General features: G+C 38.1%; 4 protein-coding genes across 7 annotated transcripts; 2 read left to right on the top strand and 2 right to left on the bottom strand.

Moving 5' to 3' along the window:
* Window positions 1-1,279: 1,279 nt before the first annotated feature.
* On the bottom strand, window positions 1,280-4,225 carry LOC112272856 (uncharacterized). 3 transcript variants are annotated; one of them, XM_024501016.3, is made up of 6 exons: window positions 3,864-4,225; window positions 3,078-3,629; window positions 2,825-2,875; window positions 2,380-2,513; window positions 1,958-2,049; window positions 1,280-1,763 (listed from the first exon to the last, which is right to left on the bottom strand). In XM_024501016.3, exons 2-6 carry the CDS (start codon window positions 3,486-3,488, stop codon window positions 1,561-1,563), a joined length of 891 nt encoding a protein of 296 aa, XP_024356784.1. In that variant the 5' UTR covers window positions 3,489-3,629; window positions 3,864-4,225; the 3' UTR covers window positions 1,280-1,560. The 3 variants fall into 3 exon arrangements, with proteins under 3 accessions (XP_024356784.1, XP_090100757.1, XP_090100756.1); XM_090244631.1 differs by having other exon boundaries at window positions 1,280-1,755; window positions 3,864-4,128; XM_090244630.1 differs by having other exon boundaries at window positions 3,078-3,741; window positions 3,864-4,124.
* Window positions 4,226-7,098: 2,873 nt separating this feature from the next.
* LOC112295897 (mitochondrial import inner membrane translocase subunit TIM17-2) lies at window positions 7,099-8,411 on the bottom strand. Its single transcript, XM_024547928.3, has one exon. The coding sequence runs from the start codon at window positions 8,005-8,007 to the stop codon at window positions 7,291-7,293; it is 717 nt and encodes a 238-aa protein (XP_024403696.1). The 5' UTR covers window positions 8,008-8,411; the 3' UTR covers window positions 7,099-7,290.
* Window positions 8,412-9,036: 625 nt separating this feature from the next.
* Window positions 9,037-12,615, top strand: LOC112295895 (WAT1-related protein At3g02690, chloroplastic). Of its 2 annotated transcripts, none has more exons than XM_024547925.3 (10): window positions 9,037-9,106; window positions 9,341-9,495; window positions 9,668-10,233; window positions 10,362-10,446; window positions 10,758-10,805; window positions 11,140-11,262; window positions 11,522-11,737; window positions 11,873-12,044; window positions 12,174-12,234; window positions 12,369-12,615. In XM_024547925.3, exons 2-10 carry the CDS (start codon window positions 9,421-9,423, stop codon window positions 12,484-12,486), a joined length of 1,464 nt encoding a protein of 487 aa, XP_024403693.1. In that variant the 5' UTR covers window positions 9,037-9,106; window positions 9,341-9,420; the 3' UTR covers window positions 12,487-12,615. The 2 variants fall into 2 exon arrangements, with proteins under 2 accessions (XP_024403693.1, XP_024403692.1); XM_024547924.3 differs by having other exon boundaries at window positions 9,037-9,124.
* A 573-nt stretch (window positions 12,616-13,188) lies between these two features.
* On the top strand, window positions 13,189-17,768 carry LOC112295896 (uncharacterized). The gene is made up of 15 exons (XM_024547927.3): window positions 13,189-13,667; window positions 13,846-13,961; window positions 14,093-14,165; window positions 14,275-14,440; window positions 14,631-14,811; window positions 14,954-15,080; window positions 15,235-15,283; window positions 15,453-15,550; window positions 15,671-15,755; window positions 16,076-16,199; window positions 16,332-16,433; window positions 16,590-16,654; window positions 16,775-16,856; window positions 16,992-17,071; window positions 17,369-17,768. Exons 2-15 carry the CDS (start codon window positions 13,914-13,916, stop codon window positions 17,427-17,429), a joined length of 1,341 nt encoding a protein of 446 aa, XP_024403695.1. The 5' UTR covers window positions 13,189-13,667; window positions 13,846-13,913; the 3' UTR covers window positions 17,430-17,768.
* The last annotated feature ends 9,126 nt before the right edge of the window (window positions 17,769-26,894 follow it).

Genomic DNA, 26,894 nt, shown 5'->3' with positions numbered 1-26,894 from the left:
GCCTTTTCTTCCACTTTTTATTACATCCACATACAAAGGCCACCAATACAAGATTAAATACTTGATCCTTCAGATTTATATGTTAAAAATGTGAAAATTGATATCTAAATATATTCAAAAAGCAATAAGAAAATCCATTGTGGTGAGAAAGAACAAATTTGATATAAAAATAGGTTGTAGAATATTATTGAGACATTCTCCTTGTAATGTATTGGACCCTTCGTGACATCCATTCAATATTTCATTGCTTCCTGATTTTCTAAAAACGGCTAATGAGTCGATCAAAACGACCACTGTAAAAAATAAAATATAATAAAATGAAAAATAAACAAAATTCCCGAAAAGTAACAGATTTAGATAAAATAGTTCATGACGCTCTTTGATTATGATTCTTAGATCCGCTGTGCTCTCATCACACCCTTTAAATCTTACCAGGCACTGCGACTGGGCTTATTTAAGATATTCGAATCCAGAAATGATGTTGAATAGCTTCTTGTGCTCGATCTTGTCCCGGTTGCATTGATAGGTTAGTGCCGAACTACGACCGATTTTAGGCCTGATGCAGCCAATTGACTGGCCACCTTTATATCTGGCTAGAATCGAGAAATCATGTTTGTAGATTCTACTTAACCGAACGACCGGGACATTGAACAAAAGGCACAGTGGTCATGGAAGACAACTAGACAGGGATCCAGTATGCACGAGGGATAGGTCGCCGGGAAACGAACAATCTCGTACCGAATTTCTGTAGCCTTACTTTGAAGAACGTGCCTGAGCGTGTCGGTGTTTTGATGTACTCTCACTGTTTCTGTTATTATCTTTTGCAGATGGTTAATACTTTTTTTAATATATACACAGTGCAGTAGGTCTCTAGTTCGTGACATTCAGTTTGAGACCTGCTCGTAGACAGAGCAAAGGAGTATTGTTTTTTGTAGGTTGGTAACAGAATGTCAAGGAAAAAGAAGAGTACAGACAGTTCAACGCAGCAGTCGAATCAACCAATTCACAGCTGGAAGCGTGAGAAAAGTAGAGCATACTGAATTCTCTTAACGTTAATGTGCAGGTGAGAGATGGCACATGAAGCACCATCAGTCAATCGTCAGGCACTGTAGGATGTTGAATACAATTTATCGAGACTGCAACACCCGTTTCAACGATGTGTTGTGAGGCGACTCAATCGCAAGATCAGTAAGAAGTCCCACCAATGAATATCATCACGATCCAAATGGAGACAATGAATCACAATCGACATGATCCACGACGAATACTGCAGGGAGAATTATAAGAAATGTTTCAAGTGACTTCCAATCAGATCAAGTACAAGGATACCAAGAGTGAATGTCCGTCGCTGAAGACCATAAGCCACCTGCAGTCTATTCAGGAATGACAGTCTGTTGTTCGTGATATTCGTCGCTCCACAACTCGAAAGAGGATATTTCGAGCAGAAATAGAATCTCTACAACTTCGTCTGAGGTACACACTCAGTGCCCATCACTTGATTGCAGAATATGATAAGATGTCCCGAACAGACTTGATTTATGTGAACCATGCTTTAGGATCTTAATTACCCTTCTTCTGAGAAGGTATAATCAGAGCAGGGGTGCGGCTAGGAAGAGAACCAAGCCAACTGGAGACACGTGAGAGAACTTGCAAATTGTGAACCAGAACCCGAGTCTGGACCAAACTTTCACGCACCTGTCTTGCGGTGCGAGCCACCAGAGGCTGCATCGCTTGTGCTGGAACGACTGCCCGTTCCTGCCAAACTGAGCAATCATTTAATGTTTGTGGATGCCCATGAACATTATCAAACAACGAGATCCTCACAAAGCACCCGAAAGATCTCACAAGTGCGAACGCGACAGCAAGCAGAAAATCTCCAACAGGAGAAGAACTAGCATGGGTTTTGAAGGAGCAATAAGTGGTGCGGTGAAAATCGAAAAGCAAAGTAGGTGCTCACCATTGTTAGCAAGTCCGCCTATTTGCCGCATCCCAGCCTCGGCAACTGAAAGAGCACGAGTTGAATTTCTAACGCCTCTAGAAATCTCTTGACTAAATGACAAAAAACAAATACAGTCAGGTTAAGATTGATGTAAGAACTACGCATAAGATGATCATATTGCCAGGTCACAAAGGTGCAGTTCCGGTTAGTCAACAGACAGAAGAGCTAAGTGTCAAAGTGCTCACTAAAGTTTACTAACCACAGAACGTTGCTGCACAAATGCACCGACGCCATCCTCATTTTTGCAGTACCCGTTTCATTCACTACAGACGGTTACTTTTGTTCAGTGTACTTACTTTCTACGACACAGTCTCCGCTTCCTTACTCAAAATGATTGATCATACTATGAAGGAAGAGTTTGTGATTAAAATATTACTCACCCTAAGTCATTGAGCTCCATAGTGAGGTCACTGATCTCCATTCCTGACAATCTGATAGCTGCCATGGTGCCAGGCAGCTCCATCCTCGCTGTGTCTGCCAGCTTCTCAAGCGATTCAGCCGCCTTCTTAATAGCCTGTTGAAATAACAGACTGTGACATAAGCCATCGTTGCTATCTTTCATGTACAGAGTTTGAACACTACAACCAAACATATGACCAATAAGGCCCCCAACGGCCCAGATATTTTATAAAATACTGCACATGCACAGTTTGAACTCTACACCTAGACGAGAAAAGTTAGGTTCGTTGTGCGCGAAGGTAGTGAACATTACACTGTGAACGACAGTAAAAAGAAAACTAAAGATAGACGTATCGTGTCCAATCTCAGATCCTAAAGGCATGAGCAAGAGAAACACAAGCTGCAGAAAGGCAGTGGAAAGATTACCAACAGACTTGGAATAGCAGCTGCAAGTAAAATTGCCATGAATCCAGTTGTCTGTAAGCATAAAACGATCAATGTATCCGTTAAAGATGCAGAAATCATTCGCCGAGCATACCAACATGCACGAATGCTCTCCACATTTGATGAGATGAAAGTGATGAACAACGCAAATCAGTGCTAAACAAGCAATACAAATTGCAATAACAGTAGCACTCAATCACGACATTCAGCATTTCTGCGATGAAGAGAAACATACCACGAAAGCGCTGAAAGAAATAACCACGAGTTGCTTATCGGCCATGTACCACTCTCGAAATGACATGGGAGACGGTGCAGATGTTCCCACGGAAAACACTAAACCCTCTTGCCCTCGCAAACCACTTTCCCCGTTCAAGTTTCCTTTCGACCCGAATCGCTCTAACTCAACTGCTTCGTTTCCACTAAGAGCAGCGAATCGGGTTAACATAGAGTGCCTGCCCCTCAGACTCAGCACTCCATAATTGGCCAAACGAATCTGCCAGTTCATCTGGCGCCGCATTGCTCTTGGAAACCGGCTACAACCCACCACGGACACATGTGACGAATCTGTCGTCGGAAACACTATGACTGAATGCGGAATCGTCACGCATGTTGACGATGCTTTACCACACACCAGCTGAGGCTGCATTGTTGAATCCTTGTCAACTCCGCCCAGACTCTAGGTCAAACACTCGGCAGGCTCCGTGCCCAACTTCAGCATCAACCCTCCGAATCTTTCACGCAAACCCCAACAAAGCAATTTCTACTTCTCCACCACACATGGACCATTCTGCAAGGAACTCACATTTCGGAACATTTTCAAGGGAAGGCATCCAGCGCCGCAGGAAACCAACCAATCATCAATACACCGCCACTACTTGTAACGTCATCACAGCGACCATCTGTCGCGAGCAAACCCACATTCAAACCACAGAATCCGAAACAAATGATGCAGCAGCAAAATCACACCAACACCGGGAATCTATCAGTGCACAGATGAGTTGAGGTGCGACAGAAGAAAAACCAGTTACTCATGGTCGAAGACGATGATGCCACCGCGTGGCAGGCTCGTGATTCCAAGTGATGCCGGAGACAAATCGTATCCAAACAGAGCAAGTGCGCGGCATGACAGCGAAATCCTCCGATCGTGACCGTGTTGCCAATGCCGCATCGTCACTCTTTCTGACAACGCCATCCGAATCCGAATCCGACTCCGAAACCTGGGCGCCGCGCATTTCTTCTTCATCCCCGGAACACAATTAGTGCGGCAAGTGCCCAAACTCCACAAACTCCACAACTACACCCGCTCCAATTCGCCGGGCTTTTTAACCACTTTATAAGATTCCGACATTCATTACCAAAATTTTGCGACCTTCCACCAAATACATTTTACTCAATAAATTTCTAATGTTTTTAGGGGAATGTTAAATAGACCAGGCTTTTACTAAAAAACAAAATGACATCTAGAGCATTTCTCCAGTATTAATAAAACAACTACATTCATCATGATTGCCATATTCTTCATCATGGTTAGGTTAGTTCGGTAAAAATTTGGGTCTTTTTAACATTCTCACATTTTTATCTCCTACTTTTTTGAAAGAAAACTTTGTAAATAGTCCAATAGTAACATAGATGAAATCTTTAAGAACTAATCTAGCAAATACTATTTATTTCAAAACTTTTTGAAATGGTTTGTTTTAAAATTTGTCATAACTATTTCTTATTTTTTTTAATATTTAGATTAAACATAAATATTTTATCTTCAAAATGGTTTATGTCTTTGTCTAAATTAAATAATGTTTTACTTTGTGTAATGTATAAGTTTATGTCTCTGATGAACTAATTTGTTTTAGTTTATTTAGCATAATTTATAAAATAATCTTATTTTATTATATTTTTCTAATGGTATTGAATTTAGATCTATATATATATATATACATATATATTATTTATTTATTTAATAGTTATATTTTTATGACACATTTCTTATATTTAAAGATGGACAAGATCTAACATCATTTAGTAATAAAATTAGTAAAATATAATATTATAATTTATTATATTTACTAATGTGTATATATATATATATATATATATATATACATACATACATACATTTAAATAAAAATAAAACATATTGTAATATTACCATTGTTACAATGTGCATATTTATTTCTTTTTAAATAAAGATTGATATTATTAGTATTAGGTTTTCATTTATATTTATGATATTACAAACTATACAATTAGAAATAAATTTCCTTAAATTTACAAATATTATTTTAAAATATTCTTGTATTATATGATATTATAATCAAACAACAAATCAATGAACTCATTAGCTTCTTCATTTAGACTTGTAGATAATTCCTAAAGTTATATTGATATTGATCCAATCAATACAAAAGTGCTAAAGCATAAATTGAATAGGATTTGAAGGTAAATACATATCAATTTGTGTAAGTAGTCTCTTTAATTAAATAACTTCTAAAGTTCCATCTCAAAGACTCATATATTTTGACTCAATGATGCTTTTGAAGACCATTAGTTGTAATTTTACTATGCCAAATAATTGAAGAACCCTTGACTAAGAAGCATTAACCCTATATGGAGCTGCAAGTGTTGAGACAAGATCTCCACTTTGTATTGTTGTAGCCTTTATAAAATATATATTTATATATATATCTATATATATATATTTTTTGTTTGTAAAAAAATCCAAAGTTTATTATATTCTTGATATGACATAGAAAATGCTTGATTGTATGAAAGTGAACTTAAATGGAAACATGGGAACTCACAGAGTATGCTAAATATGGTTGGGTTGTGACTAGGAATACTAATAGTTCTACTATTGTGCAAATTTTGTGGTTGTTAGTGCAAGAAGACTTTATGTTGGTCAAAAGATGGATCTGAAGTTACAGATGAAAATGTTTTAGTTTTAGATTGCAATCCAACATTCCAAACTTAAGAAGCATACCAAGGGCGTACTTAATGGTAAGTAGTTAAGTTTTGTTTCCAAGTATTTGTCAATTAGTCTTAGGTCTGTCATGTCAAATTCTTTGTACAATTGTAGATTGAACTAGGACCTTTTTTTTCTTTGCAATCCGCAATGTAGATATTGTTAACATATGCGGCTAAACTAATCTTGTCATTGCCTAAAATAGTATTTTTAGTACAACCATTTCTGTAGTTTAAACCGTTACTCCCCACGACAGCGACTTTTTCAATGCAAGCATGCACGTGAACTGCGTACAAGTTAGTCAACACTCCCAAAGACGGCTAGAATTTCTTAGCAGCCAAGGTTCTGGGTAGAAATATGACTGCTGTTTTTTAAAAAGCATATTGTTGCTTCTCCTCCAAGGTTCACAATCGAATCGCTCACACCAAATTCTAGCCTGGGCTCAGAGGGAGTGAACTCCAGCCCCATGTGATTCTGCTCAACCGAGTCTCCGGTTGCTTTTACATCTGTTTCATCTATATTGCCATTACCTTCAATTATTCACTCACACAAATGGCCCCGAGCCATTGCGGCATCTTCTGTGCACTATTGCAGGCTACAGGCATCGCCTGCGCTGAAGTTAGTATACAGTTCACCAAGTGAATTCTACCTTGTATTCAGCTTTCATTCTCAACATACATGAAAATGTGAAGGAATAAAGTCTATTATTTAAAAGATATAAGCCAATCAAAAAGGGTGCGAAGTCCTCTAGAAACGTCGGGCGACCACTGTGTTAACATAACCTCATCAAACGGAAAAGAAAATTCAAGCTCCATATTTATTCGAATTCTTAAAGTGAACTTTAGAATTACAGCTGGGGCTATCCTACGACGAACACAGATTTCCTGTTCACAGAATTCCAAGTTCCTGCTCAACGTTGACTAGGGTGAGAGAACGTAAGCCTACCCTCGCTCTGTTGTGGCAATTTCTTGGGCAACAAGCAACCGAATGCATGAGACTGTGCCCTTCAAATTGTATTCGTTCAATTAGTGCAGCAGAAACAGCAGAGCTACATAACGCACTATCAAATATCATCAACTGAAAAACAATCCAACGCGTAAGATGGATCGAAAGCTATTAGAATAGAGGACCATCCACAATACTAGATGAATAGCATACAGATTTTAAGCATGGTATTTCTACGACACATAAAAAACAACTACTCCGATTGAAGTTGCCGAGTCCCTCATGATCTAGACATTACCATGAAGCACGACAGAGGAGACCCGAGAATCAACCACATGATGATAGAACAAACTGAAGGCAAAATTAGACGACATGCATTTCAATGCCGTATTCCGTGATATCAAAACTGCATTTCAGTGATGAAAATCACCCAATAACATTTGAAGCAACCTCACCTGTCTGCTGAAAGGGCATACGCTCCGCTACAAAAGTTTTTAAAAGCTAATCTTAAAACGATATCAGAAAGAAAAAAATAGAAAGAACTTTACTTCAGGTCAAAACCGGGTGTCGGAGGCTTGGAATTACCATCGAAGCTGTCTAGCTTCTCACTCCTCAATGGCTGAGACTCTTCTTTCTTACCTCCAAACCAACTACCAAAGAACCCTCCTCCCTCACTAGAAGTCTCGGGCGCTGGTGCCGTACTTTGATCCTGATACGATTGTGGAAATTGTGCCGTAGAAGGCCCACCGACACCAGCATACCCAGCATATGCTCCACTAGGATATCCCAGCCCCGCAGAAGCTCCAGCCATCGGAGGCATCTCCTCCATCGGTGGCTGCGCTACATTGGCCATCACCCTGTTCAACATAATCGAAGCGCCCTCTATCAACCCTAACAATAAACCTCCAAAGATCGCCGACCTCGTAGCCGATCGCGCGCCCGCCCTAAGTTGCAAAAACCCTCCGGTGGCCGCTCCTGCCGCAATCGAATTCCACGGATCCTCTTTCTGCCGCAGATAAACCATGGAGCAGTCGAAGGTACTAAACAAACCCCCCCATACGGCGAAGCTACCTCCAATTCGGGGGGCGTTCAGACGCACAGCCTGCGTCCCACCCAACACCCGCTCCCCTTTCGGCGAATTCTTCATGCCCTTCACGAAATGCCACGCAGATCCCCCGACCGCTCCCATGCTAAACGCGCCCCCTATGTCGTCCAATATCCGATCGGGGCATGGCTCCCTCGAGTGTTCAGGTGTCGACATTTCCTGAACCACAAATTACCAGCCCTCTCACCACTTCTACCGCTCCCAACCCACGCACGCACACACACACACAGACACACACAAGATCTCACAGCGCCTACCACGAATAACAGCAACAACGGAAAACCCTAAGTCTCCAAATACACGCAACGAAACCACAGAAACGTTACGAGTACAGATACCAAGACGACTTCGCAGATGTGGCTTCTCCTGGAGCGTGACTCTTCACGAGAAGCGAGTCACCACACAAATCGAAAACCAAAAATAACCCACAAAGTCAGTAGTCGGAGGGGGGGCGGAGGTATGGAAACCCTACTCCAGGCTGCTGCGACCGCACGATGTGACAGTGCGCCTGGAGGGAAGGCAGCGCACCATGTCCACCCTGGCCCCCTTCTTCGCCACCCCCTTGAAGCTTTTGCCTGGCCCATGTGAGCAGAAAAGGGGCATCTAGAAGCTTCCTTCCCTCGCCAACTGCCACTGGCACTACCCCAGTAACTTTATTTGAACGTTACTTTCTCATGTAAACTTTTGTAGTCGAAGCAATTTTAGGGCAGAAATTATGCTAAACAAATTATGCTAAAAATGTGGTTTGTTGGTTAGTGTCTTCCAAGTGTTGAATGTAGTTATTTTGCAGGAACTCGAGTATTTCATTGAAATTTGTTGAAGGATCTACAATGGCATGGTTTTAGAGATGTGCATAGTTTTCACATTTTTATAATAGAGTTTTTAATGAACAAGTAAATTTGAAGAAATAGAAAATTGGTTGCATTTCGTGTTATATTTACAAATGAGATTTATGTAGTTTTCCGTCGACGGGCGAAAATAATGTGACGAGGAATTATAGTCGTCCATTGTCCTCCGACGTGGTTCTGTTCGAGCAATTCCTCAAGCGAAAGCTCGACGTCGATGCAAGTCGACGAAGATGTGGGCGTTGATGTGACGAAGCCGTCCAACGACGAAATCTCGAAGAGGAGTGTTGCTTTCTGGATAAGTGGCAAATTGCAGCGTGTGTGTCTCAATCGTGGACGCGATGCGAGATGTGGGCTTTCGCGTAACAATTAGGAACCAACCCCCATCGAGCAATTCTAGCTTCCAACGAGTAAGTGTCACACTGCAGGTAGGTGTCGGTTTTCAAATTGAGTTAAAATTGGGTTGGATTTCCTATGGCAAAGTTGAGGAGAATGGCAAGAGCTGAGGTCGGAGTAAAATTGTAGAGCTGGACGCGTGCAATAAGCATCGATCAGGTGTTGAGAATTTTCGCTGTAGAAATTGGTTGAGAAACCATGATCAGAAGGTTCAGGTCTGAGAGTTATGAGTGCTGTATGATGAGCAGGGCGCGGAAATATTGAGGAAATAAAAAGAAACCTTGCAAGTGCACTTGCGGTTGAGTGTAGAGGGCAGCCTGTGAAGGGCATGCAGGTTTGTAAGTGCGTGGATGCAATGGCGATGGCAACCCAGATGACGAGATGTTGGTCAGCTTCTTGGCCGGTGAATATTCTTGTCCCCAACGCTGCTACTTCTCAATCGTAGGCTGTGGTAGTTTGCTGTTGTTTTTCGAGCTTTTGAGGGTTGTTGTGTCTCAGGTAAAAGACGAGGAGATGGGATTAAGAATTAGCGAGGTTGAACTGAAATCTGGCAATCGGGTCATGATTTTTTTCAGAAACGGTTGGAGCTGGAGAATGGTAATGTGAGGTGCATTCGGAGACAAAGACGATACAGCCTCAAAGGGCCTAGTGAGATTTTTTTCTTGTACAGAACACAGAGCCACTCTTTCCATACCTACAAGCCCAAACTATTCGCCACATTGCCCATGTTTGCAACTAAAGATGATAATCAGGGGTCGCAGAAGGTTGTTGTAAGCGATCTCTCCAGTAGTGGCAACGAGACAACCATTGGTACAGATGAAGAAGAGGAGATGAACTGCATAGGAACAGCTATGGATGTGGAGTGCGTGACTTCGTTTAATGAGGTGGATGGGGCTGATTCGCTGGGAAAGCGACCTGAGAGAGTATTAACTAATACCGCGAGACAGACTAAGAATGAGAAAACCGATTCGGAATCGAGCTTGATAGAATCTGTATTGGATACTTTGCTGTTGTTATCGCCTTTCTTTTTCTGGGGCACAGCCATGGTGGCTATGAAGGGAATTCTGCCCAAGGCGGGGCCAATGTTTGTGGCCTCTACAAGGCTAATTCCTGCTGGAGCTTTAGTTATTGGATTTGCCAGGTATTTTTCTTGAGCAAATCAGAACGATTTCAAGGAAGTTATTTTTTGAATAGGGTGCCCTTGAGAACCCTATCCATAGACTAAAAGTACTTCCAATTGCATTAAATCCCTTTTGCTTTGATGAGCAGTGCAAAAGGAAAGAAAATGCCAGCAGGTTCATCTGCTTGGTTTGCTATTGCGTTGTTTGGACTCGTCGATGCTACTTGCTTCCAGGTATCGCTCCTTTTAATGTTTCGTTACTTCCGAGTTATGTGATTACATGAGTGGTTTTCCATCGGCTTTCCGAAAAATGTTTCTAGACTTCGACTTTGAGGGCAGGCACCGAAGTGCAGGCTAAAGAAAGATAAGTTCTGTGTTAACACTGTACACAACAGTTAGTTGTAAGCCAGCCATTCAGATGGATTCTAGTGGCTTCTTGTAATTTGATTTGGTCAATTCTCATGGTAAAGCAATGACGCAGTTCAAACAGTCATGAGTTGGGAACTGGTGCTATCGAACTCATCATAGGGGATATTTGGGAACAGGGCTTTTTGACAGAAGGGCTACGTCGAACTAGTGCTGGCCTTGGCAGTGTGAGCTTTTCTTACCAACACATATTTTGATACTGTGCAGTGTCAGCGTCTTCACTCTTGATTCGGGTATGCTTGCAATAGAATTGATTGTGATATGTGTCTCTAACTTTTTTGCTCTAATTATTGCCTTCCAGAATGTTGTTAGTTCAACGTTGAGTTTCCATTACTACAATGTGATCACGAACGTCCTTGCATAGTGCAATGTTCGCAAATTAGCAGAATGAAATTGAGTGTTGGGATGTTCCTTTGCGAGTATGAAGTGGCATGATGTGTGTAGTTTAGATTGGCATATTGACATAAATTTCCTGGTTGGGTTGGTGTTGACATGGAGCAGGTTATCATCGACTCACAGCCATTGACAGTAGCCATACTAGCTTCTATCTTATTTGGAGAGACTCTTGGACCTATCGCTATAGTAGGCCTAGGTTTGGGTGTCGTTGGGCTAGTTCTATTGGAGGTAAACACCCTCCTTGAAAATCATTCTTCAAGTACATTCTCAAGCTAATATTTCAAATCTACATCCTTGTGTTGTTTGGCCGATTTGTTCGTGTATACTAGTTTGACTGTTCAGAATCTGATTATCATCTACATGTAACTTTTGATGTGAAGAGTTGATCATGATAGGGTTCGTCGTGACAGATCAAATCATTTTTAGTTAACAGTTCCATCCTGGACAATTATTTACTTGTGCGTATTTTTTTCATATGAAAGTATAGGTTCCTTTAGAAGTGTTGCAGAATATACCTCAGCCAGGAGGGACTCAAGACGTCGTGCAGTCGACTAGTTCTATTGTGCAACCTGCAGAAGGAACCTGGTCTATCTGGGACAGTGGAGAGTGGTGGATGCTCCTTGCAGCACAAAGCATGGCTGTGGGGACTGTGATGGTGCGATGGGTTTCCAAGTTCTCAGATCCTATAATGGCCACGGGCTGGGTAAGTTGTCTGACCTTACCTGCTTTCTGTATCTTCATTTCTCGTCTCTCTCGATTGTTTTGAAGGAATTTTCATAAAGTTTTGTCTTGCAACACGAATTTTCAAGAGATCTAATGATGTGATTCGGTCTGGCAGCATATGATTCTTGGAGGGTTGCCATTGCTGGCATTGTCTGTTTGGCAGCAAGATCCTGCAATTAGTGGTCACATACAAGACCTGTCTGCAAGTGACTGGGCAGCGCTCTTCTACACTTCCGTCTTTGGAAGTGCTATTAGTTATGGTGTTTTCTTTTATAATGCCACAAAAGGTGCAAATCTACACAAATCATGAAGTGCTTATTGAAGTTTCCGGTTTTGAATGCAGCAAGTTAGACTTCCGCCAGCATGTTTGCAGATGGCTGTACTTGTGCTAACGAGAATACGCCTCTTTCTTGCAGGCAATCTGACCAAATTGAGCTCTCTGACGTTTCTCACTCCGATGTTCGCCGCTTTCTTTGGGTAACGCTAGATGTGTTTCTTTCTTTTAAGAATGGGTTACTATAGCTTATTGAAATGATGCTCTTCTCATTATACCAGCAAATCTTATGATCTTTATTTTTTAAAATTTTCTGATCGCCGACTTGTTTCTGCAGGTACTTGTTATTGGATGAGAAACTAAATGGAATACAGCTTGCGGGAGCTAGCGTGACTCTTTTGTCTATTTACTTGGTCAATAGGAAACTGGAGCCAGATTCGGAGAAATCTGACTGAGACTCGAGCTATATATAATTTGTGCAATGTCACGATTGTAATATATCCATGGCCAAGTGTGGTCGATTCGGCCATGAATGCTTGGACAGCTGTGAGAAATTATGTGATTCTTATCATGCAACAGCTTAAGCACACATTGTAAGAGTGGATGGTATTCTCTTCTTAAAACAAGCACTGCCCTACTATTGAGAGTGACTAAAGCAACCAGGGGGGTTTTCTCGAAAACTTTTTCTGTAAGCTGACAGTTTTATATGGCACCTATCCACAGATTCTGCATGATGACTAAAGTGTACACCAGATTTTTGTTAGATTTCGAGGGGTTGCTCACATAACCTTCAGGCACAACCAGCTTGGTTCACATTAAGGGATTTTATAGCATGGATCTAAATGCTTGCACAATCTCAGCCTTTGAAATTCTCGTGTTCCAAATCATGTTTCTGGAGGGTCGGAAGAACTTATTTCGAAGTCAGATTCGTTAGAAAATATTCGAGCTTTGAGTGAATGTGTTATGGGTCACACAGCTATCAATTTGATGCACCTCTAAGGGAGACTACAACCAGGCAGCACACACCTCTAAGCCTGTGCGAGTGCACCATGTGGCAAGACACTGCTGAGCTATGAAAAAATTTGGGAACTAATTTTAAAAAAATAGCACGTTGAATGCACCAGGGCATTGCTATGAATGCTTTACTTTCGTCTGGCAGAATTTTGAGAGTTTGTTTTGCCGCCAGAGACCCTGAGTTGAGGCGTTGTCTGTTGTCATCCACTTGGATAATTCGACGAGCGCCACCGTCGAACGAGGTTGACAAGGAACAATCGAGGAATGGACGAACTGGGACGAAAGAAACCAACTCACGGACGACAACAGGAGGAGCGTTCTGGATAAGTGGCATCCAAAAGTGCACCCTTCTGCGAGAGAGCGATGCGAAGTGTGGGTTTTCGTGTAACGATTGAGGACACACAATGTGTTTCACGGTTTAGTGAGTCCACGACACCGTTGCTTCTTCGATGTTTCTGGAGTAAGAGTGAACACTTGCACCAGTTGAAGGGATCGTGCAGAAAGTATACTTGCTGAGCAGTGCTACTGCTATCTGCACTACGCAAGAGAGAGAATATTCGCGTGACACTAAAGATCGCAAGAGCAGAAGAGGATTGAGGGAACAGATAGCAAGGCTGTATAGGTAATAAGCTATGGTGACGAATTAATTTGAATGGGTGCTGGATTGCTGTGGGAACGTTGAGCTACTCTTTGGACTTAGCTTCGAGTGAGGAGTTGAGAAATCGGTCGATTGATTGATTGATTGAGAGCAATTCCAATGTAGGGTGGTTCAATTCTAACAGTTGATGGGTTGTGAGTAGGGGGCGGAAGCATTAATGAAGTAAACGAAGCCATACGTGCAAGGAGAAGATTGAAGGTGGGCGGGGCAATGGCGACGACAACCCAGCTGGCGAGGTGGTGGTTAGCTTTTGAACCGGTAATCCCTTCCGCTCCTAGCGTCTGGTTCGGAATTTTAGACTACGGCAACGTGCCTCAAGTTCTAGGGGTTAGCATCGAGCAGCCCGAAGAGAAATTTAGGCCTGACACCTGCTTTGCCATGTATTGCAGTGTAATATTGAGCTGAATAAGTGGAATGTCAATTCCACCCAGAGACGAAATCAACGCTTTGCACAACGCACTGGTGAGACTCTTCTTCACGACACAGACACAAAAACGAATATATGGTTTACAAGAAAAATCGATCACTTTCCGTGAATTATTTGCCTACGCCGTTTCGTCAACTCTCGCAGGAACACGGCTAGTGTGTCATGCAAAGGGATCAGAGGCGGGTGAAGAGGCGGGCGGTCAGAAGAAGAAAGTGCTTGTAATGGGCGGAACTGGACGAGTTGGAGCTTCGACACTTCGTGCATTGGCGAAAGGTGGCGACCTACATCTAATTGTTGGCGGCCGCAACAGGTACCACCAACCGCTCCAGATTTCATACAACACTCATCAAGTTCTTTTGCTGCAACACCTTTACAACCGCGAGAAAATTCAACCTCTTATGCACTTCACATTCAATTTCTTCTCACTTATCAGCTTGGTACATACCGTGAACAAACACAATTTCAGTGTGTTATCAAGTCATTAATGATGTGGCCTTCAGGGAGAAAGGAGAAGCGCTTGCACGAGAATTGGGTGGCAGTGTGGAATTTTCGGCTTTCAATCTTGAAGATGCATCAGCAGTAAGAGCAGCCATAGATGGCGTAGATTTGGTGGTGCACGCAGCAGGCCCCTTCCAGCGACGAGTGGAGTGTGCAGTGTTGGAGGCAGCGATAGATACCAAAGTCAGTCTCTCTCTCTCTCGCTCTCTCGCTCTCGCCTTCTTTTGATCCTTTTTGTATGGTGGTATACACTTCAACCGATGTGATTATTACTTGTAAAAACGTGTCTGAGTGCAACATGGGATATATTCGCATGGTTGTTCAGACAGCATACATTGACGTGTGCGACGACCAAGACTATTCGATGCGTGCCAAAGCCTACCACGACAGAGCTGTAGCGGCAGGGATTCCAGCCATCACAACTGGTGGAATCTACCCGGGAATCAGTAACAGTGGGTCCTTTAAATTCATTTTCATGTCCGATCCATGGTTAGTCTTTTTAGTAGACTTTTATTTTTATTTTTATTTTTTATTTTTTTATTCTGAAAACGAGATGCAAGAGTTCGATTAGTTTCACGCACTGATACTATCGGCTGGATTGTGCAGTTATGGCTGCAGAACTGGTGCGCTTGAATGGTAAAGCCAAACGAATCCGGTAAGATCTCTTTCAACCGACATATTGTTGAGGTTCCAGAATCCATCAGGATTCGTGAGTTTGTTGTGAATAATTATTAAGCATTAGAATGTAAGGACACTTGTACTTAGAAGAACCTCAGATACCCCGTTGCTAGTATTTGCTGCATTGTTCTGACAAACGTGTTCAGGTATTCATATTACACAGCAGGGTCGGGTGGCGCTGGACCGACCATTCTTGCTACCAGTTTTCTATTATTGGGAGAGGAGGCTATAGTCTACGTGGACGGTAAGGTTGCCGTTGCTTACAGATTTTAAAAACCTCATAATCTTTATGTTGATTTTGAAAATTTGTTAAAGGATTGTGAATGAAGTCAAGAGTGTGTATCCAACTTGGGTGTTTCCCCAGGTAAAATGCAGAAGATGAAAGCTTACAGTGCCCGAAGAGACGTGGACTTCGGAAGAGGGATCGGTAAAAAGCCTGTGTATCTCTTGTACGTGGTTCCCTCCATTTGATTAGTTTTGTCTATCACCGTAGATGTGCAAGTCTGCAAATCCAGGTGGGGGAATGTATCTAACATCTCTCTGAAGTTTAGGTTTCGCCTGTTAATTACAGAGAAGTGATTGCTGCAGTGCAAACATATAGACTTTGTGTTATTCAACCTGAAGAACCAGCTGTAGGTGAAAGCAGGTTTCTGGACTTCATGATCGACTGAGGATGTGCAGAAGAGTTTTGAAGGTTGTGGATGTTCTGATGTGCCGTATTCTTGGCACGTTTCTGAAAGAGTAAACGATTTCTGTTTAATGAATACAGGAATCTTCCAGAGGTGAGAAGTACACACGAAGTACTGAAGGTTCCAAGCGTGAGTGCCCGGTTTGGAACATATCCCCAAATTTGGAACATTGCGATGGGCCTTGTTGCTTCATTGGTACCTAAGGTACTTTAATCCCTCTACTGCTTCAAATCGAGAAGAAGACTAGATTCAACCTTTTCCCTCTCCAGCAGAACCAGGACTTGCTACCTAATATTTTTGTAAGCTCGATCACTTACTCCTTTTATATGTATGCAGGACATCTTGCAAGATCAGCAGAAGGTACAGGGGTTAGTGCAGTTGTCGGACATTGCAGTGCGGGCAGTGGATGGCTTTGCAGGAGAGAAAGTTTCCATGCGGGTCTGTTTCTCCAGACATTTCATTGCTGTCATTCTAGTCGTCAACAATAGTGGCTTCTTCGTTGGCTCTTGCCTCAAAGACTCTCTCTTTTTCCGTGTGAGTGTGTGCGCATGTGTCAAGCATTGCAGCTTAATTTGAATCGGCTTGAACTCGCAGGTTGACTACGAGGGTGAGAATGGGAAAAAAGCAATCGGTATATTTAGCCACAAAATGCTTTCTGTGTAAGCTCTTCAAAACGCCCTCACACAGCATTCTTTTTTTTCCTAAGATCTGCAACACTATTTGGAATCTTGGTGATGCGCCTGCAAGATAGTAATGCTCTCAGCTTTCATGCCATGCAGAAGCGTTGGCATGTCGGTAGCTGCATTCGTCAGAGCATTGCTGGAAGGTGCAACGCAACCTGGTGTGTGGTTTCCAGAGGAGGTAAACCACCCATAATTTATTTAACGGTTTCAATTATCGTGTCTGCTGTTGATGGATATCTGCTTGGCTAGCTTCTTTTCAAAAACATGGAATGAGATACAAGCTTTTAAAGATTGTAGCGTCTGTGAACTGTAGGAGGGAGGTATAGCCGAATCAGCGAGACCGAAGTTGCTGGAGCGGGCAGCCGAAGGCACCTTGAACTTCGTCATGAACAAGTACGTCGTCGTGTTTTTTCATCTTGCGTTCACCATCATACCATATCCGTGTGTCAAGCTCAGAATACGCAATGATTTTTTTGTTTTTTGTGCTTTTTCCATTGCAATGTAAGGAACTGATCATGGAGAGCTCTAGCATACTCAACTTTCTCACCAATTCTCACCTCAAATCACTCTCTTCTCGCAGCAGTTCGTTTCACGACGATGTTTCTGTCTGTCTGGCTATCTTTCTTTCTTTCTTTCTTTCTTTCTTTCTTTCTTTCATTTTTAATAGAAAAATTGCACCTTGACATGCAGGTCACCGTGGATGACAGACAAGGACCCCAAAGAAATCGGTTTTGGACTCTATTGGGAGTGAGAAACCCCCTATCCGAGGCGAAATTATCCGCGTTTTTCTTTTTTATTTTTCCGTTTTCTGTCGGTTATTCAACCTTTAGTGGCAGCTTGTCTCATCCGGAAACCAAGTAAATCATAAGTGGATGAAGAAGAAGAAGAAGAAACATTAGCATGCATGAATATGCAGTTTCTGTGGTGAAGAGACAAGGCTCGTCTCTTTTGTGTCTGGCAAAGTAGCTTATTCTCCATTCTTATTGCTCTCACCAGAGTTCAATATTCTTGGCCTGTCACGGTCTGTTCTGATGCGCAGTTTCTCTACTCAAGTTAAATGGGAATAACTCGTATAACTTTATATGTCCAATTTCCTTTCGAGACATGTATTGTAAGTGCATCATTCTCTTTTATAATATGTAAGATTTGATGTCAAAAGAATAAACCATAAATGAATTTTATCTATTGTTTTAGTCTGGAATACTTAAAATGTACAAAGCTTTTGCAAACAAAAAATTTAAATTAATACTTTAAGGAATTACTTGCAGAATGTTTTGGTTTTTTGGTATGCAATTTAAACATAATAGAATTGAATTTCTCATTTGTTAAGACTAAAAAGGATTAAAGTCATTAGATTTATCACCAATTACACTACTAGTATTAGTAGACTTTTGACTTTGTTACAAAAAATAGGTATTCACTTTGACTCAACTCTCTTCTAAATGACATTGGTTAATATACTACGTGATAATCAATTCTTCTTTGGACTATATGTTCAACTTATTCAATTTTTAGATCATAAATTATGATCAACTCACATAGAAAAGAATTAGTTTGACTCCCAAATTAGAAGTTTAAGTATACACAACAACTTAGAGTTACAATCTAATATCTTGGTCAAAGTCATTTAAGAGTGTACACATTGATTGTTGTAAAAAAGATAGTTCTCATTTAAGCATTCATTAGCATATATATGTTTTCTTATAAATTAGGATTAGGAATAACATACACTTCTAAGTACAAATAAATCCATGTGGTAAAAATTGTCAAGTCAAATCCAATCTCTTATTTATAGACCATATACATGTTCTCATCAATATGAAGCTAGATTAAGAAGTACAGCTCATAAGTGAGCATCCTATATATAAAGAAAGATTGACTATAATGATTAAACTTTTATACTTCTACTAAAAACGATCAATTCAATTGCAAATCCATATGTAAAGAGAAGAGTTGTTACTTCACTTCAAAAAAAACTTTTATTAGAATGTCAGCTATTATTTTATTAGTACTAATAAATTCAATATTAACAAAAATACCTTCTCAACTTCTAATATGGTGATACTTCACTTCAATATGTTTGTTTAATTTAAAAAGAATAAATTCTCTATTCAAAGCAATTCCATCCTAATTATTATAATAAATAATAGTGGATTATTCTTGTGTATGGTGAAAATCCTCAAATAGACTTTAGAGCCAAATGAACTTTCTTAGATCACTAGAAGAGGCCATATACTTAGATTTAATACTAGAAAGTGATCTATTGTTTTGTTTTTTTACTCTTCCAACTTATTGCAGCTTTACTTAGCAGGAACTCATAACCACTATTAGACTTTTGATCTTCTATTTCATCAACAAAAGTAACATCATTGTATCCAAGAAGAATACTATTTATGATTTGACATTGAAATCATATTGATGTTCTTTTAGTTATTCTAGCTATTTGTCATTTAAGTTGTTTTATTTACTTGTATTTCTAATTTGGAAGTTAGACATAACCAGTTGTAATTGAGAGTGAGTTTTTTACTTAAAGAACCTTCAAAAAGATTAAATTTATTAGAATTATGACCTACTTCACTAACAATATCAATTGATATTCTTATAATAAATAAGTATTCATCTTCATATTGAACTTCTAAGTATGAATAAAATTATAAATCACAGATATACACATTTAACTAGATGATAAGTACTACATAAAAAGTAAATATAAGTAGATTTGATATTATCTTGTGACAAAGCTTCTTAAAAGCTTCATAGATGCATTGTCATATTATGTGAAGCCTTGCTTGAAAATGCACCGAGTATCTAATTGTAGAAGGTAGAAGGAAAATTGCAATAATAAGATTCTAATTCTAATAGAATTCTAAATAATTCCAATTAAACCTTAACAATGTTAATCAAGCTTCAATCAAATCCAAAGAAACCTCAAAGAAATAATAAAAGAAGCATGAAAAAATCCTAAAGAAATTCAAAAGAAGTATTAAAATAAAATCCAAAATATATCTTATATATATTCCAATCAAATCTTATTTTAATCCTGGTTAAAATCCTAATAGTCCTTACTTAAATCCTAAGTCAAAACTAATTAAATCCTAAATCCTATTCAATTTTTAAACCTTGAACTAAATCCTAATCAAATTAACTTAACTTTGGGGCAGTTTAGAACCTCAATAGCTATCAATTATATTATTGATCTTGCTTAAGATTTTACACACCTTTCAAAAACTAAGTTGACAACAAGCACATGAAATTTGAAGTAGATCAAATCTAAATTCTGCTCACGTATTGGCTAGCTTCCTATTCCAATCTAAACGTTGAACTTCCAATACCAATATTTCCTTCTTGAACCATTGAATTGCCTCCAAGAGATATCTAAACTATTGAAAATTAAGTCTAGTCTCTATATAAAAAAAATTCACTTTGATCCAACTAATAGATTGCTAAAGATCTTAAAAATATTTATTGACCTTCAAATTCAATTTTGAAGTCCTCAATCCACAAAATCCTTTATACACTTCAATCTACCTATTTGATTCACATCAAAATTTTCACACAAATTAAAAACTAGAACATCAAAATGTTACCTAAAATTCTTCTATATACATACTACAAAATTTAAAAAATCTTCAATTTTGTAAACATAATTTTATTGTTCAAAAATCTAATCCAACCAAGAAAATCAATAACTTTAAAAATATCCCATAAATTGAATATTAATTCAATTGATACAAAATTAATGCTCAAAAATCTCTTTGGAAGTTTTTTTCTCAAATTCCATTCTTCAATCTACTAAATAATCCCAAAGTTTCCATAGGTAAATATTTTTGTGCCTTGAGCTCTGATTTCAACCTAGGTTAATAACTAGTCCTCTTTGGATATCAATATTTGATAATTTGAGGTAATTTTTACTTGAATCTATTAATAACTCCCTCTTAAACATGTTTATATTAATTAATTATCTCATTTATTTTGATTTGAAGAATTTATGTCTCTACAAAGCAAATAGAAGCTCTTTCTCTAAAAGACAATATTAAAACTAAACTTTTTATTATCTTCCTATCATTTATTCTTATTTTTCTATCACATATTCCTACTAGGCTCTTCTATAATAACATTCATATTTTTATTTTTTACCATATAGTCATATTACTACATCACAACATATTTGATTTTATACATATTTATAGTTGATTGATAGGTTAAAAACTTAGCCAATAAGTAAGCCATATATTTTACATGTAGATAGTTTGTAGTACAAGCTAACGATGTGGCATGCATGTAAGAAACTTGCCTTGCAAGTTAAGACACATGTCTTATAAATTAGACTCATATTGGAAGTCTTAAAGGATTCCACTACATAGCTTGTAATTGATAATATATGTGGAGGGAAGAATGAAGCCTTTTTAACTCTTATCAATGCCTTTTTAGTCTCTAATCTTATTTTAAGACTTTTTAGTCTTCTTATTTTTGGCAATAACTATTATAATTTTAATACTATATTAAGTTTTATTGAATATCTATTCTTTTTGAATTACATAAGAGTATATTGAGTTTTTTGGTTCTTCAAGATTTATGTCCATGACACTATATGGTACACTTGATTAAGTCGAATCCAATTTTCTATTTCTAAATTATATATATATTCTCATTAATGTGAAGGTCAATTAAGAATTACAGCTTATAAATAAGCTTTCCATATACAAGGATAAATTAATTTTAATATCTAAATTTTATTATAAAAAAGTAATTTATTTAAAAATCTCTAAAAAAAATTAATCTTTAAAAAAAATTATGTTATACTTCCAAAATATTATATGATTTTATAATAAAGTTGTAAAAAATGGTCATATTTGTATATATTATTATAGATATACTATACATGAGATCAAACAAGAAGTTAAACAAAAGAATTTCAATAAGAAAGCTAATAAGAACTTAATTAAACTAGATGAGTATAAGATCAATACCAAGAGAAGTAAGTTAGAATTCTAAAAGATATATTGTTAAGACTGAGGATTCTCTTAGCCTCAACTCCAATATATATTAGGTATTAGAAAGCTTCTTAAAAAGTTTCCATGTTGCTTATATATATATATATATATATATATAAAATAAAATAAAATAAAATAAAAAACTTAAGAAGCTTCTTAAATAATTTTTTAGTTTTCTTCTTAGAACTTTTTAAAATCTTTTAGAATATTTTAAGAATCTTTTAGAAGCTTCTAAAAATTTTATGAAATATTTTAAAATCTAATAGAATATTTCTAAAATCTTCTTGTTGGATGTCTGTAACATCACCTCTTCTTCTAACTCTAAGTTCTACAAGGAGCATCAATTTCATATCTACTTTTTTTATTATATACAACATTTAATAGTAGCTCTATGAAAAGTCATTTAAAAATAGGTTTAGATTTTTAAGAATAGTATTGATAAGACTCTTGTATCTTTTGAAGTGCATTAACTAGACTTTTTGTTGATTCTCACGTTGTCGTATTACGTGCTTTCCTGCTCGAGAACGCGTCGAGCGTCTGGCTGTAGAAGGTAGTATGGAGATTCGCCAATATTCAAGCAGTTTATCGATTTTTGACTGTTGGAATACAAACAACTGCAAAAATACACCGTAAATCTATACGGATGCCCTTCGACTGCTTGTCGAAGTCCTTTTTGCCCCAGTCGGTAGGTCTCTAGATGTTACAGAGAACCCTAAACAATCCAAACTGCTAATCTTCGATACCGCTTTATACTCACGATCTTGTATCCACTGACTGTCTTGTTAGATTAACCCAATAAATTTCATTCACTCCACATACTCAATCCTATAGACACCCTTTTAACTCTTCATCACAGACGCAACTCGATTTCACAAAACAGTCAAGAGTAATCAAACCCACTTCATTAAAAATCTCGATTCACCATTACAACACTGACTTCAGCAACGATTGCCTCAGTCTTCCCAAAACCCTATGAAGAAAAAAAACCCAATTCTCTATCTTTTTTCCCCGCCCGAAGCATGAAGCTAGCTCTCTGATTCTTCAAAAAAAACTCCTCCAAAACTTATTCTCTCTCCTAACCTTATCCTCTGAATTTCTTCAATCTTCCGTCTTGGATCCGGAATTGGCTCCCACCGTCAGAGCTTGGATCTGAAATTGGCTCTCGCCGTCAGATCTTTCTCCTCCATTTTTACCTTTAAGAGATCTTTTTACCGAAAACAACGTTCCCTGAAACGACACAGAGAACAGGACAGCCTGAAACAGAATCGAAACCCCGTAATCGGGACCACATTGAGTCGCCCGACCAATTCAGGTCTCATATTGGCTAAGAGTCCAGTAGTAAGACCCGGATGTTCCCGAAATTGGATCAAATTGGTCCTTCGCTTCAGATTGGCTGAGGCCTGTAGTAAGACCTGGATTTTCCCATAATTAGACTGCATTGGGTTGCCCGACCAATTCAGGTCTCATATTGGGTAAGAGGACCCAGATTAGATTCTTGAAATTGGATCCAATTGGCTCTTCGAACCAAGCTCACCCATCGTGTGAATTGGTCCTTTTTCTTCCTGCTGACTTCCGTTATTGGAATCGAACGGAGCATTTCAGTATGCCCCGGCTGACTGTAACGGGGTGACTGAACCTCGCCACTCAGTATTTGCACTGGAGTTGGTCGTTGCTCCCAATATTCGAGGTAACTGAACATTAATAAAAGTCCCCTTTCTTTATATTTTCACGGTATACTCGTGTTACAACACGACAATGTATGTTAAAACAAGGTATAAATAAGATAATTGTATAGATAATTAGAACCATGGAAATTTTTAATATTGGAGTTAGGTTATTGGACCATATAGGACCTATTGTAGAATATCCTAAAAAGGATTTAGAATGGTTATTTAGATAGGGTCTACCATAGAATCTTTTAGAAAAGACTTAAGGCAATTATCTAGGTAGAATCAACCATGGAACTTTCTAAAAAAGGAATTTAAGGCAATCATCTAGGTAGGATCTACCACCTAAGAACATTATAGAAAGTTCAAGGTGATAGGATAAGGTATAAATAGGATTGGCCAAGGCCTTTTGAAACATCTGGTCAGATATAGCTTCGGGCCCTTTCTCTTAGTAAAGTTTGGTTCTGCATCTTTCTATTCAAATCTGTTTTATTTTGTTTCTGTTTGCTCAATTTTTTCTTTCATGTCCTATTCTATTTAATTTTATTCAATTTTGTTCTAGTTTGTTTTGTCCAATATTGTGATGAGACCTTGTATTATTATAGATTAGAAGAAACTTAGGTTTTTGAGATAGCCTAGTCATGTTTCATTAGTACTAAAGTGAATGTTAGACTATTTATCTTTGGTAGCATGTCAATAGTCAACATTTAGTCTAAGGACAGTTATTGTGGTCATATTGGAAATTTTATTGAGGGTACTACGAGCTACTTTTAAAAAATCAATTGAAAGGTGAAGAGATATTACAATAATGGAGTCCAATGAAAAAATCACAATATGAAAGATATGGTAGAGCAATCCCACATAGAGGTTCAAATATAACATCTCTTAGGCTAAATAGTTACTTTGTAAGGGCAAATAGAAGCCTCGAGGATAAGAGAATCGACATCTACTAGATTGAAATTCAATAAGCCTAATACATACTCTGAAACTTCAAGACAAGAAGATATATTTCAATGGTTCTTTAATATGCAACAATACTTCAAACTATCTGGGGCAAATACTGCTAAAGGAATTATATATGTAGCTAGTTATTTGAGAGACGCGATAATTATTTGGTAGCAACATCGAGTTCAAGTTATGAAGCTCAAGGTGGATTTTGTGACTGAAAGGAGTTTGAGACCGAGTTTAGGAATCAATTTTGATCCAATGCAGAGAAGATAGCATGCAATCACTTAACAAATCTTATAGAAGTTAGGTCGGTATAAAATTATGTCTCCCGATTTAATTTCTTATATCTCTAAATTAGCAATATTTTGGAGGCAGAGATGATAAATCAATTTCTACAAGATTTGAAACTTGGAGTCCAGCAAGAGGTGGAACTAAGGAATCTACAAACATTTGAAGAGGCAATTTGGATTGTAGAGAAGGTCGATGCTATAGATTTCAAAAATCATGGAACATGACCTATAGTACAAAGTTTTATGTCGCTATCTAATATTACGGTACAACAACCAATACTAATGGAGATTGATGCCTTACAAGGATCATTGACACTACAAAGACGACAAATATTGGTACAAAAAAGATTGTATTTCTATTGTCAAAAGTCAAGCCATTAAATCAAAGGTTGTCCAAAATGTCAAAGTGCAAGTACCAACAAGACAAGGCAAGTTCATAGTCTTGAATCTCATCAAGCTGATAATGAGTCACAATAGAAAAATGGAACTTCTTAGTAAAGGTGCCATGGATTAATAGAAGAGGTAGCTATTGTCTTTAAGAAATAAATGGCATAGCCTCAAATAACTATAAAAAGAGTCAATTGATGCATCTAATGGAATTACTAAAATGACAACCATGTCGAGTGCTTGTAGATTGCAATTCTATAGAAAATTACATCTCAACTAAAATTACCAAATGGCTTAAAGAACTGTGGAAGATATTGGACGAACTCTAAGAAAAAGGTCTTATTCAAGAAAGCACATTACCATGGGAAGTATCTGTATACTTTGCATCTAAGAAAGATGGTAGACTTTACCTTTGCATTGACTATTGAGGTTTCAATAAGCAGACTGTTTAAAATCAATATCCACTTTCATGTATAGATGATCTTTTTGACCAATTTTGAGATGCAAGTATCTTTAATAAATTGGATCTTTAGAGTGGCTATTGGCAAATACCTATTGCAAGAGAGAATGTAAAAAAGGTGGCATTTTGTATGTGCTAAGGACATTTCAAATGGCTGGTTTTATCCTTTGGCCTCACTTCTTTTATGAATCACATGAACAGATTATTTTGAGACTTTTTGGAGAATTATGTAATTATTTTCATTGATAATATCCTCATATCTTGAAGAGCATAAGCAACACCTATAAAAGGAGCTACATTAGCTATAAGATAATCACTTTTATTGTAAGCAATCAAAATATGAACTTAGGAAGTTGAAAGTCACTTTTTTGGGACATGTCGTGTCCTCCAAAGGTATACATATGGAACAAGCTAAGATAAATGCAGTAAAAGATTGGCCAACTTCTAAGAATGCTTCTAAATTTTACTCATTTTTAGGCCTTATTGAATATTATTGCCAATTTATTTGGCAATTTTCTCACATTGCTACCTCATTAAAAAAATCTATTAGAGAAAGGTGCCCCATTTGAATGGAAACTGGAATTATAAAATACCTTTGATAAGTTGAAAGAGGCACTCAACACTGCTTCAATATTGCAATCATATGATCCAAATCTCCCTTATATGCTTAACATTGATGCTTCTGACTTTGATATTGGAATGGTTCTTCAACAAGACTTTAGTAGGAGCCTTCAACTTATGGCATATGAATTATGCAAGCTTAGAAGGGCACAACACAATTACTTTGCATATGATTGGGAGTGATTAGCAATCATATATGCCAAAAAGGTGTGACAATACTATCTATTAGGAAAAGTAGTGGTTGTTTGAACTGACTATTAATCCTTGTTACATGATTTTCATCTCAAAAATATGAAATTGCAGCATCATTGTTGGAAAAAATAGTTGCAGCTTTTTAATATTGAACTTGAATACAAACAAGGGTGACAACATATTGTGCTACATAGTTTATCATAGAGACTAGACTTGAAAAATAAATTGAAAGATAAGAAAAAAGTATCTATTATTAGTAGTATCATTTTAGATTTAATCAAAGAGACAAAATGGAAGGAAGCTACGAAACAAGATGCTTATTTTAAGATGATTAGCGATTGATTGAAGGTGGAGAATATACAATTTTAAAATTACATTCTTAGTGAAGGCTTGTTCTATTTGAAGAAGTAAATTTATGTATCCAAAAATACTAAACTCCAAATACTCATACTTTAGAAGAAACATGACATCCCAATATCTTGACATCTAGGATAAGAGAAGATCCTAAAACAAATCTCAATGATATGATTTTAGGCAAGTTTGAATTATGATGTTTGAGCCTTTTTATGCTCTTAAGAGTCATGTCAACATATTAAAGCATGCAACACAATGTCTTTTGGATTATTGTAGCCAATTCTACTACCTGTAACATGTTGG

The sequence above is a fragment of the Physcomitrium patens genome, chromosome 19 (genome assembly GCF_059467195.1).
Source record: "Physcomitrium patens ecotype Gransden chromosome 19, ASM5946719v1, whole genome shotgun sequence".
NCBI lineage: Eukaryota > Viridiplantae > Streptophyta > Bryopsida > Funariales > Funariaceae > Physcomitrium > Physcomitrium patens.
The sequence above is the reverse complement of the archived record's forward strand: the minus strand, read 5'-3'. Positions and strand labels throughout refer to the sequence as shown.

Bases quoted from the DNA above. Each gene is read 5' to 3' on its own strand.
- LOC112295895 (XM_024547925.3), top strand. From the start codon at position 9,421: ATGCAGGTTTGTAAGTGCGTGGATGCAATGGCGATGGCAACCCAGATG. The intron at 10,447-10,757 runs GTATCGCTCCTT...ATTTGGGAACAG, and splicing joins TCGATGCTACTTGCTTCCAG to GGCTTTTTGACAGAAGGGCT. The intron at 11,263-11,521 runs GTAAACACCCTC...ATGAAAGTATAG, and splicing joins TTGGGCTAGTTCTATTGGAG to GTTCCTTTAGAAGTGTTGCA.
- LOC112272856 (XM_024501016.3), bottom strand. From the start codon at position 3,488: ATGCAGCCTCAGCTGGTGTGTGGTAAAGCATCGTCAACATGCGTGACG. The intron at 2,876-3,077 runs GTATGTTTCTCT...TTATGCTTACAG, and splicing joins TTTCTTTCAGCGCTTTCGTG to ACAACTGGATTCATGGCAAT. The intron at 1,764-1,957 runs GTGAGCACCTAC...ATGATTGCTCAG, and splicing joins AGGCGGACTTGCTAACAATG to TTTGGCAGGAACGGGCAGTC.
- LOC112295896 (XM_024547927.3), top strand. From the start codon at position 13,914: ATGGCGACGACAACCCAGCTGGCGAGGTGGTGGTTAGCTTTTGAACCG. The intron at 15,756-16,075 runs GTACGTGGTTCC...TAATGAATACAG, and splicing joins AAAAAGCCTGTGTATCTCTT to GAATCTTCCAGAGGTGAGAA. The intron at 17,072-17,368 runs GTACGTCGTCGT...CTTGACATGCAG, and splicing joins TTGAACTTCGTCATGAACAA to GTCACCGTGGATGACAGACA.
- LOC112295897 (XM_024547928.3), bottom strand. From the start codon at position 8,007: ATGTCGACACCTGAACACTCGAGGGAGCCATGCCCCGATCGGATATTG.